At 41.1% G+C, this 12,022-nt stretch overlaps 1 protein-coding gene and 1 long non-coding RNA gene across 11 annotated transcripts in view; one reads left to right on the top strand and one right to left on the bottom strand.

Annotated features, from left to right (window-relative positions):
- LOC115364442 (uncharacterized) overlaps positions 1-1,737 on the bottom strand; it is a 43,158-nt gene extending 41,421 nt beyond the window's left edge. For 4 of the 10 annotated variants that reach the window (XR_003928678.1, XR_003928679.1, XR_003928680.1 and 1 more), the window contains exons 1-3: positions 1,634-1,737; positions 1,368-1,537; positions 1,060-1,257 (exon numbers count right to left, since the gene is read on the bottom strand). This is a non-coding gene — a long non-coding RNA (uncharacterized LOC115364442). Of the gene's footprint in view, positions 1-17; positions 63-1,059; positions 1,258-1,367; positions 1,538-1,633 lie in introns of all 10 variants that reach the window. The other 6 variants (XR_003928677.1, XR_003928675.1, XR_003928673.1 and 3 more) reach the window with 4 other exon arrangements.
- On the top strand, positions 48-7,282 carry igfals (insulin-like growth factor binding protein, acid labile subunit). The gene is made up of 2 exons (XM_030059013.1): positions 48-146; positions 4,808-7,282. The coding sequence occupies exons 1-2, from the start codon at positions 128-130 to the stop codon at positions 6,544-6,546; spliced, it is 1,758 nt and encodes a 585-aa protein (XP_029914873.1). The 5' UTR covers positions 48-127; the 3' UTR covers positions 6,547-7,282.
- The last annotated feature ends 4,740 nt before the right edge of the window (positions 7,283-12,022 follow it).

Below are 12,022 nucleotides of genomic sequence, written 5' to 3' on the forward strand. Positions count from 1 at the left end.
GCAGCTTATGACCTGACCTGAAAAAAAGTCCATTGTGCTTTCCTGCAGTGCTCCAGTTGCTCCTGAAATGGAAACCATTCATTGCAATGTTTAGGAATCCATTATCCTTGGTAACTGACAGACCTGAATGGCCATGTTGTCAGCAGGTGTGGTGAGTTTGGTTCATTAAATGCATAGCAACAACCCTTTGTTGTGCTAAAATTAGTGTCCTCAAGGCTTTTATGAAATAAGTTAGTAACATGCCATTGTAATGAAACAGAACCTAAATGGTGAGGGGAAAAAAGCTTTTTAATTAAATATAATTACATTTTATGCATATGTTAAGAAATAAAGTCCAAAACACTGTACCACAGTTGCTAAACAACGTGGCTGCTGAGTCACATGTATGAACCAGTCTGGTGAATTTCCAATTAGTGCATTTTTAACTTAACTATTACAAATGTGAGTTTATCACATCTGTGACCAGAACTGAGGACATAAATTACCATTTTGTAATACTTAACACTGGGGACCTATGTTATTTTAATGATGTATAAGATGTAGAAAAATGACATTGTACTTCCTTAACAATTTTCCCCAAAATAGTGCAGAAACTTGATGAGACACAAACTCAAATTTATGGATTGGAAGTCTCTGACACACTGGAAATGCTCCATTGGGGAAGAGAGTCTTTGCACTCAACACTGATAAATATTTCCCATTAATTTATGTAGGCGAGCGTTTCACTGCAGGCTGCAATGCACAGTTATCGCAAATTTGTAGATTTAGTCACCATGTGTGGGCTAAGTGGGGGGCATATGAACCTCTCTGTTACTAAGTCAGAGTGCAAAGTAAACAGTGGCAAGCCAAACAAGAGTGAGAGCTGAAGGGAGAAACAGGGAGGGGGCGGGGGGACATTGAATCCTGTGGGAGAAAACTGAGGAATGATTGTAAGGATTTTCTATACTGACATCTAATTCTGTCTGTACAAAACCAAAGAGAAGCAACAGGCAAAGGCCAAACAAAGAGCACACAGATCATCTTCAGGACTATTAACATGCATGTTAAGGTGCAACACACCTTTTATGAAGAGTTCAAGTTTTAAAGGATGCAGAGAGTTTGTACTGTGCTTCCTTGGCATTGTTTTTGAAGAATTCCCTGACAGTCATGAGCAGAAAAGCAGAGGCAAGGAGCCGGGTATGATGGGTTTCAACACTGATCAGCATGCATCCTTCCAGTTTAGATTGACATCATGCCTTTCAGGCCTGCTCACCGCTGCTGAGGAAGCACAAAATTTATCCGGCATTATTTGAGGAATTTGTCGCTCCTGAAGCAAGGCAGAGCCCAGTGAAACATTTACAGCCACAGCAGCAAGCTCTGCCACTCACCATTAAGACTCCTCTCCTCCACTCGCAGTGAGCCCACAGCAGCTGACAAACCTGGAAACCTTTGTGTCTGGTTGAGTGCAGGGGAATGAGCCAATTAGAGGTGTTTGTCTGGGGAGCAGCGATGATGAATCAACTCACTGAGGCAGCCGTTCAGCATGGCACTTTTTTGACTGGAATAGAGACGCAAACTGCACTGTTTCATTGTTGTTTTTAAAGTTTTTATTTTATTTTATTTTTTTAAATTTTCTACAAAAAAACAGCCATACTTTCTCATTAGAAATATGATAACAGAGCCTATACAGTATATGCTGACAGGATTAATCTCACATTCTACTCAACATAAAACAACTAGTGCAGGGGTTCTCAGTCTTTTGGCTCATGACCCTTTAAAACAGGGGTGTCAAACTGGTGCCATGGAGGGCCAAGAGGCTGCGGGTTTTCATTCCAACCAAAACCTCCACCAGGTGATTTCACTGATTAGTCCCTCCTCTCTGCTTTAAGGTGAGATAATCAGTGAAATCACCTGGAGGAGTTTTTGGTTGGAATGAAAACCTGCAGCCTCTTGGCCTTCCATGGCACCAGTTTGACACCCCTGATTTAAAACAAACCAGTGCCTATACTCATGACCCCCTATCACAGGCTGCGGGCTTCAGGTTGTTTCATTTGCTTAATTAAATCAGAGGAGGCATCACGTTTTACAACTACTATTTCACAAGAAAACAGAAGAAAGTAACATGAAAAAATAATCATGATAATTTTAAATATTAAAAATGTCTTTTTCTTTTGCTTATGTCTTAATCATCTTGCAACCCCCAAAATTATCTCTTCAACCCCAGTTTGAGAACCACTGGACTTGTGTCTCCTTTAGAAACATGGAGGGACAGTTTCACCAAATTGTTCTGCCTGCCTGTGACAAAAGACCAGCAGTGCTCTCTACTGGCAAGAGAAGAAAAAGTGAATTCATGCGACTCTTCAGTCTCTGCTACATAGGCTCCATTATCCACCATGGATAATGGACTACATTTAGCTATAATTGCACAAATGAGATGAGATAGTCTTTTTGAGCAAAACAGAGCTGAGTGAATGCCCAGGGTTATGCATGCAGCATCTACTCTTCATCCTTGATTTTTCTTACCCACCACCCCACATCCGCCAGTCCATCATAATTTGGAATTACAAATGTAAATCTAAATGTAAACAAATATGTACAGTCAATGTTTTTCCTGAACAGGCCTTTTTTGACAACGTGACCCCGTGTCTCAAGTAGATTACCTGCATAAATAAAGGTTAAATAAATACAAAATACATCCATAACATGAATGTTTAGACTTAAATGCCAAAGAATCAAAGTGAAGCACACATTCCATTACGTTTTGTGTGAGCCCATTACATAAACAAACCAGTACTATAATGCAGCCTGTGGGAACAGTTTCTATTGTCTGTTATTAGCGCTTGCAATGGACAACTATTAGCAAGGTAATGCATTTCTCAATAAATGTTTTCAATATGAACCTTAAGGTACTGATGTAGCCCAGGTTTGTGCTCAGGCTGCCTGCTGAAACAAATCATCTGTCATAGATCTCTGCAGTCAACTCAGGTGGAGTTGAAGCGTTGTGTTTTTGTTTTTTGAAGATTGCGATATGACAGTAAAACAAGGCACACTCTAAAAATGCAGTGGGAATATATTTCAATAGAGAATGGAAAAATAAGTTTGTATATCCTTTTAGCACTGACAGATATGCAATTAATTGGATTAATTAACTGGCGAATTTGTCAAATTGAAATGCAGACTCTGAGTCGACTCTGGAAACTGTATGTCAGATACAACCCTAGTTTATGCAATGCATCACATGCTCGGCTTACCTGCAAAACTAAAATGTGCACTGTAAAGATTCATTGCAGCAAACTGAGTTGAGTAATAGCCTAAATGTTACAAACACACTTCACTCCTCATTCTAAACCTGACAATAAACTTCCCAGGGGTAAATTGAACTGAATGTGAAAACTAGGCGAAAATTAATCCTCCCCTTAGCTACAATTCTGAAACATGAATCGCAAACATCTTAGGTCATTATTTAAATGCTAGATGACAAGTTCAACTAGAATGTTTTCTGCAGTGTTAGGAAGCTAGCTTTAACACTGAAATTCACATGCAAGGACACAGTTTTATCAGGATTTGGTTGTCCTTTGGAGCATGACCCGTTCATGGTTGTCGAAAAGAACCCAGATACCAAGAGGGAGAATAAACACAAAGTTAGTCATTACTGTCATAAACGTGATTCGGAAATGAGTCACTGGAACTGACTGTTTCCTGCGTGGTCAAATAAGTAAATCAAATAAACAAAATCAATATTGCCACCATCACACCACCAACACATGGTTAAGTGTGGTTGTCAGTTTTATTCAGATATAACTCCGTGGATGTTGGGGAGTTTTAAATTTTGGGCGCCCTTAACTGGACCCTAAAATCAATAGTTAAGTGAGGGACGCACTTGACAGTTTGTGTTAGCAAGTGGCATGTTATCCTCAGCCATATATCCTCCTGCCAAATGTCCTTTGTAATCAGTAAACCATTAACAACAGAGAAGAAAAAGTATAATTTCACTGATGGGTCTGGTGCACAGGGTTCATCTTATCTCTTTTCCATACCATGTATAGCAGCAACAATCTACAGTAAATGCACTCAGTGACAGGACTCTGACTTTAGTAAACACTAAAGGCCACTTTGACATGATCCCTTATTAGCCTGAAAAATACAGTGGGTGTAAACGATGTTCAGAACAAATCAAGTGCATACATCTAATTTTCATGGTTGATAAAGTAGCATAAGAAGCAACTTACTGAGACTCTGATCTGTTTGCCCTCAATTTAATGGCTTAATTACTGATTAATCATCAGGGAAATAGGGTTATGGACATTTTAAACTTTAAATAAAGTTGATATTGGTGACTAATATGTAATCATAGGTGATTAATCACTGGCAAAACATATAATTGAACAGTCGTGTCTTTTTGGGTGAGGACAGTTCAGTATGCCTAAACTGGCAACAATCAGTGAGGCCAAATGGAAATGAATGGGTTAATTGTACAAATTCAGTGGGTCTGGTTTGGAAAAAAAAAAAAAAAAAAAAAAAAAAAAAAAAACTGGGTTTGGGGCTTGGCAGACTTTCCATTCAGCATACAAACAATTGCCCAAAGGTCAGTCATTCAGTGTTTCACTGTCTGTCCAGCTTAAATCAAGACCACTAAGATTTGAGGTAAGATAATATAATATTATTTAGGCTGTGAAGCATAAAAAACAGTTTGGAACAATGCAGAATACAGTAAAATAATTTGATTTCATGAAAAAGTGATGCATTGCATAGCAACAGCATGCAGCTCTTTATGTTTTGTGTTTAGCTGTTTTAATGCTTATTGCAACTTGTTACTGTATATCCACAGCTGTTATGCAAACCATTGTGCTGTTGGTGTTTTGGGTACTGGGAACATCGCTGGTGTTGCCAGACCCTGACACAGCTGGAGACAAGCTGACCGAAGAGCCAGTCCCATGTTCCAAGGGATGCACCTGTCTGCATGACGACTACAGCTTGGAGCTCAATGTGTACTGCAGCTCTCGTAACTTAACCCAAGTCCCATCTGACATGCCAGTGTCCACACATTCCCTCTGGCTGGATGGCAACTTGTTCACCTCTCTCCCAGCATCAGCTTTTAAGGATCTTGCCAACTTGGACTTTTTGAATTTACAGAGTGGTCAGTTGGTGACACTTGACGCTCAAGTCTTCAAAGGGCTTCGGTCTCTAGCACACATTCACCTTGAGCGAAATCGCCTCCGCGCGTTACCAGGTACAATCTTCCAAAACACACCTAACGTCGCCTCACTCAGTCTGCACAACAACCAAATCTCTCGTATCGAGGAAAGGCTGTTTTCCGGGCTCTCACATATGTGGCTTCTCAATCTGGGGTGGAACTCATTGGCAGTCTTGCCTGAGACAGCTTTCCATGATCTGCATGGCCTACGGGAGCTGGTTCTGGCTGGGAACAGACTTGCTTACTTGCAGCCACAGCTCTTCCAAAGTCTCACGGAGCTTAAAGAGTTGGATCTAACTGGAAATTACCTGAAGGTCATCAAGGCCAATGTGTTTGTAAAGCTCCCTAAACTGCAAAAGCTATACCTGGCCCAGAACCAGATTGTGACGGTGGTTCCCAGAGCATTTGTAGGCATGAAGTCACTCAGATGGCTGGACCTCACAAACAACAGACTAACTTCTCTCCATGATGAGACATTCTTGAATCTCCAGAGTCTTCATGTGCTGCGTCTTTCCAACAACTCTATCACAGGAATTAGGCCCAGGACCTTTCGCGATTTGCAGTATTTAGAAGAGCTACGTCTCAGTTACAACAAGATCCGCACCCTGGGAGAGAGGATCTTCGAGGGGCTGGGTCATCTGGAGGTCCTAGAGCTAGAGCACAACCAGGTACAAGAGGCACAGGTGGGTAGTTTCATAGGCCTCTCTCATGTGGCGGTCATCAACCTGTCCGGAAGCTGTTTCCACACTCTGCCAGACCAAATATTCAAAGGACTCTCGAAGCTGCACAGCCTTCACCTGGACAGAGGCTGTCTAACCAGGATCACAGCCCAAGCTTTCACTGGACTCTCTGGCCTGCGGAGGCTGTTCTTGCAGCACAACAACATCTCTGTGGTGGAGCCCCAGAGCTTTGTCGACCTGGTGGGCCTGTTGGGGCTAGACATGAGCTACAACAAGCTGGAGGCTCTCACCACCCCTACATTCTCCGGCCTCAAGAATCTGGAGTACTTGCTATTGTCCAACAATGTTTTTCTACAAATTTTGCAGAACGGCACAAAGCAGCTACTGTCCAAGCTGCGCTATCTTGACCTGAGAGATAATGCTTTGACCAACCTTTCCCCTGATTTCCCAGAGAGCATGGAAAAACTTTTGCTGTCTGGGAACCGCTGGATCTGTGACTGTTCAGCCCTTCCACTGAGAAACTACAGCTTGAGGAATCCAGTGGTGATACCTCGGCGAGTGGAGACCCACGCAGAGGGCGAAGAGCCTGACACCACCGTCACCATCTACAACAACATAACATGCAACAGCCCACCAAGTCTAGTTGGGCAAGACCTACGGGATGTTGACGATGAACACTTCCTCAGTTGCTGAGTGGACAAGTCATTGACATGGCTGCCAAATCCATTTGATACAGTTCAAAAAGTTTTTGGGTGGTTATCTTCAGTGTTTTGAACAACTTAAATTCTATTTCACATCGCTAGTTTGAAACCATTACACTGATATATGTTCATTTTTTTAAATAGACAGTAACAATGCATACAAAGTGTTCAAAGGTATAATTTCACAAAGATCTTTAGTAATAATAATAAATGCACCGCCTTACAACTGGATAGAGGAAGTCATTTTTTCAAACAGTATTTTAGAGTGTCTTAATGATGTAGTTACTGTCAAATGTGACTTGAATAAGTAACTTGTATTTCTACAGGTGTGGGAAAAATCAATTTGGCTTTTGCTGTGGACCCCAATCTACAGGAAAACATAGTTGATTCAGTTTACACTGACATAAGGTGAAAGATGAACTGTATATAATTTAAATAAGATGCATCACTGAATGTGTGGGAATCCTGTGCAGTGATATATAAAAAACTCAAAAGAGAAACAAGAACAGAAAAGGGAAACTAGCAATCATATGGCACGTTTTTGTTTATTTTTGTCATGGTTAGGACAAGAACTATTAGTACTGTGTTATTATGCACTTTGTAAATACTGCATTCAATTTGATTATTAAATTTAAGGCATTAACCTATAAAACACAATTCATTTCATCATAATTTTCCGAAGATGTATCCAGGCTAAGGGGTTCTGTGGGAAAAAGTACAGGCAGGAGGAGAACATATTGTATATAGTTAGCTCTGTGTCACTAAAGAAAATGTTATTTGGTCCAATAAAGACACATGCTGGTGAATCTGAATACAGTTTGTACTGTTGTCAAGTGGCCCTTAAATTCAATAAATCCAGTTAATACATCGTAGCCTTTTTGACAAATAAATAAATAAATAAATAAATAAATGAGAGGTGCATAGCAGGCATCTATCTGTGGGCGTATCATTTCAGCTCACAGCATAACTTTGATTGACAAGCTGACAGCCAATCACACACATGTAAACACTGGGGTAACTAGGAAAAGTAAAGTTGAACAAAAATCGTGCTATATTTAGTGATTTATTTTTTTACTACTACAGCCCAAATGCGTAGTAACCACACAGAACACTGTGGAAACAAACTGTGTAGACTTAACAAAAGGCACTATTTCAAAGCACTGATCGATTTGCTCTGTTTGTCTAAAAATGGGACTTAAATAATGAAAACAAGGAGTTACCAATTTGGCAGACTAATTTAAATTTGAACCGTTAATTGATTCGTTCAATAAACGAAAGCATGATAGAAAATTTGTATTCTGCTCGCTTGTTAAACAGGTCGTAAAGATTCATGAGGTATTTTATTTGTCATTTATGTGTAAATTTTAAAATAGCTGGGATGTACATGGTGCTGCGTTGTTTAAAAAAAATACGATCCAAGAGTATGGATAGATGAACTGGATTTACATTCTGAAATGTGAATATACCACTGTGGGGCTACAGTGGCGATATTTCCGACAGCACTTGGAGGTATCACTGCTGATTTAAGAACGCGTGCTGTATGAAAACCTTTCCGTTGCCAGGGCAACCAGGCACCCAGCACAGAGAGTGTGATTTTTTCCCCATGACAACGTTATGTTTCATCTCTCATTTAGCCTGTCCTGCTTGTAAACTTGCTCTTTTTAACGTAACGAGATGGAGTCGAGTCATTCTTCATACTGGAATACGTTTCTGGAGAGCGTCAAACCTCATATACCGTCTATGGACTCTGGTTCTTCAGTAAGTTAATTTTCTTCCCCCATAAAGAATATGCTAAATGTCAGGCTATGCTAATAACGTTGAGCTAACTCCGCCGACAACGTCGTGACGTTATTGCTTCATTAAATAAAGCAGCTAAAGTTAGTACTTCATTAAGTAAAACAGCAAAAGTCAAATATGAATGTTAAATTTTGCAGTCCGAAAATGAAGAGGACATGGCCATAATTCAGCGACCACAATATGCTTCATTGGAAGATGCTGAAACAGAGGTCAGTCCATGTGAATTTCATGTTTTCCCTGATAAGTGATCTAAAATGGCATTAATAGCTTCATTATTGATGAATCTGGAACATAAAATGCTTGGTGTGTGTGTGTGTGTGTGTGTGTGTGTGTGTGTGTGTGTGTGTGTGTCCTTGATCCGGACCTGAAGTTAAAGTTGTATGAAGATGAAGCCATAGAAAGCACTGCTATGGTGCAGCGGGGCACAAAACTCTCCTATGCTGATTTCAAGGTAACTGAGTCTTGTTTTCTGGTGCTCACACACTCTCAAGGAGAGTAAAGGACACTAGAGTTAAAGAAAGTCCTGCTCTTTTCTTTCCCTTTCCATTGCAGACTGATGCTTGCGAGAACAACATATTGGATTCTGGAGCCCAGTTGAATCCCTTAGCAAAAACACCTTTGGACAGCAGGAAGTCTGATGACAGTCTCACTGTTCTCTCATTTACGGTGAGTTTCCAGTTTGGGAAAAACATAAGGAAACTTTTCTCCACCATTATTGGATTTGCGTATTTGATGAAGGTGAATGACCACTAAATTATGTGCCTTCTCATCCAACAAACAGCTACTTGACCAGTTTGATTTGGATGATATCCTCCAAAGTCTCAGGGACAATGGGCTGTCTGTGCGAGAATGTGTATCCGGTGAACCTGCAAAAACACAGGCAGGTAAGTGCAGTTATAACGCAGGCCCCTATACGGCCACAACAATGCACAAGCGATATGAAGGGTATTTACTTTACTGATTTGCATGTCATTCATGGTGTGTGTATAAACAAAATGTACTTGCTTATGCTGTAGATTAAAAATAAACCCGAATTTTGTTCACAGAGTATGAACATGAAAAGTCCCAGGGGGATATGATGGAGAGGCTAGACTCCTTCTGCAGATTCCAGTCACCTGGGACCAAATCAGATCATGTGTCTCAGTCAGAGCGTGTGCTAAATCTCACCCGTGTCAGGTGAGTTAGAATAATTAGGCCTACTAAGGTTTGATAAAAGGTAATGGTAAAAACATGATTATTACCAAGCATTCTGTATGTGTCATGCAGACAGAATAGTGTGTGGAGCAAATTACTGGAAACTATTCCAGTATATACTGTATATACTGACTTACATTGCTCTGATCCCTCAATGAAAACTTCAAGAACATGCCCTAGCATTTCATCTGAACTTAAGACAGTAGCCAAACAAAGCCGTCACCAGGAAACACCACCTGCAAAGAAACACAATATTAGAGTGCAGCCTGGATCACAGATGGGGGACAGGTAAATATTTCCTGCATTAGCAGTATTAGTCACACTCCAGTCCACCTCATTTTATTTCAGGCCACCTTGTCATTTTGCTCTGCTTTTAGGGAGGTAACTGGAAAGTGTATGTTACTTTGGAAATTAAGAGAGATGAATGGAAGTGGAAGCAAACATTCTAAGCACACAGATCCTCCTGATGTGGTGTTGGAAAACCAAGAATCAAAAGACACTCCTCCCCAACCTTTAGTTCCTACATGTAGGTATACTTTGCCACCTCTGTTGGTAGATAAGCAACATTCACCCGTAAAGTCAAAAAAACCTGAAGTGGGAAGCTTACTGTTTACTCAACAAAGTACAACGAAAGAATCAAAGCAGCAGAGGTATGGATTCTCAATTAATTTCATTCAGCCAGTTTCACAATGTTGAGAAACACAAGTGTCTTAACAGTGATGATGTATTTATAAGCTACCAACAAGAGAGACAGCAGGTTAAGCAGACATTGCTGCAGGAACAACACAAGCAAATTCTCAAGGAACTGGAAAAACATCGCCCAACCAAATCTGTTAATGGCAGGCAACCAGTTGCTGAGGGGACTGATGTTCTGTACGATATTGTAAGTGCCACAAAACACAGCAAGAAATAAACGTACTTTTGAAAATTTTCCACATGTACTTACTGTGTTTTTTTTTTTGTTTTTTTTTTCAGGAAGCATCTCACCTACAGTGTATCAATAGCTTACCAGATATTGAAAATATGGGGCGTGTGCTGTTGTCTGTCAGCCTGTCTAGCCCTGGTGTGGTCACAAGCAACAGTCATGGAAAAGGGCAAAATATGAATTCAGCTGTAACCAAATCACACATATACAATGCTTTAGTGGCTTGGTTTTTGTCTTTGGTGAGTGAATAATGTCTTTTCCTTTTTTCCAAATGAATGCCAAAGTTACCAATTTGTGAGACATAGAGATTGACTGGTCTGTGTCTGCTAGGTCGGCCCAGGCCCTCGGTGTGATGAAGACAAGGCTGGTATCGTGGTCCCATTCTGGGTTGCAGGGCTTCAGCAGTTGTGGCGAGAGGATGGATTGGCTTTGCATGTATTAGCAGTATCTCATGGAGAAAGCTCTCATCAATGTCACAAATCAAGGGTGAATGGCAAAAAAACTTAGACTCATACCTTAGGCTTCAGCATGTCTTATGATCTGAGCACTGATGCTATACTTTTTTTCCCCTTTTTTTTTTTTTTTCTAGAGAAGACATACAGATACGCACAACAGGTTCTATCACAGTGTCTGCAGGTTTCTCTCTCACACTTCACTCAGTGTAATCGCTCACTGGCTACCTCAGCTCCAAATCCTGTTGGACCAACAAAATTACGCCACATACATCCACCTGCCTTCATCCAATCTAAACCGTTTCATCTCTGCCACCTCTGACACTCAGGTGGGTTGTTGTATAGACCAAGTGCAGCTTAACACATTTCTAAACACTCAGATGGGTGCACGTTCTGACGACTATACTTTATGTTTCAGGTAATAGATACGACATTTGGTCTCAGTCCAGGCTTTTACTGGCAGACTGTTGAAACTCAGGAGCCTATTTGTCAAAGGGAAGAGACTATGGTGACACAGCAGCTGCACATTGAGGTGGGGACATTGTCCTTGACGAGTGTACTTTTCAGTAGTTCCTTTTCAATGGTTGTTCCTCTGATCCCCCAAAACAGTGGGTCACAGTCATGTCAAAAGATAGATTCATTGAACTGAATTCATCACTTATCATTGACTGTAGGTTGCAGTTGCTCTGGGCTACAGAGCCTTTTTCCTACAGCCTCTTGCAACTCACCACACCCTCCAGCTTCTCCTCGACTCAGGACTCGATGTGAGTGGGCTGCGACTCCTCTATCTGCCAAGTAGCAGTGCTGGTAAGAGGCACCTAAAGGCCCAAACCTTAAGTATTCAATTATCACTAGAGTAACAACTTTCCTTTTAACTCATAGGTTGTACACCAGATACTCACAGCTGTGTGGAGGCCTGCCAGCCTGTCCTTGCCTTAGCTGTTCGTGGTCCTCATGCACAGTCAGTGTGGCACAGTTTAATGGGTCCATCAGATCCTCTGCTGGCCAAGAAGACAGATCCAGCTTCCATCAACGCTCTCCACTGCAGAGGCAAAGACCTTCCACTCTTCTGCTCCCCTCACCAGGCCAGTCAAGTGCAC

Source organism: Myripristis murdjan, chromosome 8, assembly GCF_902150065.1.
Source record: "Myripristis murdjan chromosome 8, fMyrMur1.1, whole genome shotgun sequence".
NCBI lineage: Eukaryota > Metazoa > Chordata > Actinopteri > Holocentriformes > Holocentridae > Myripristis > Myripristis murdjan.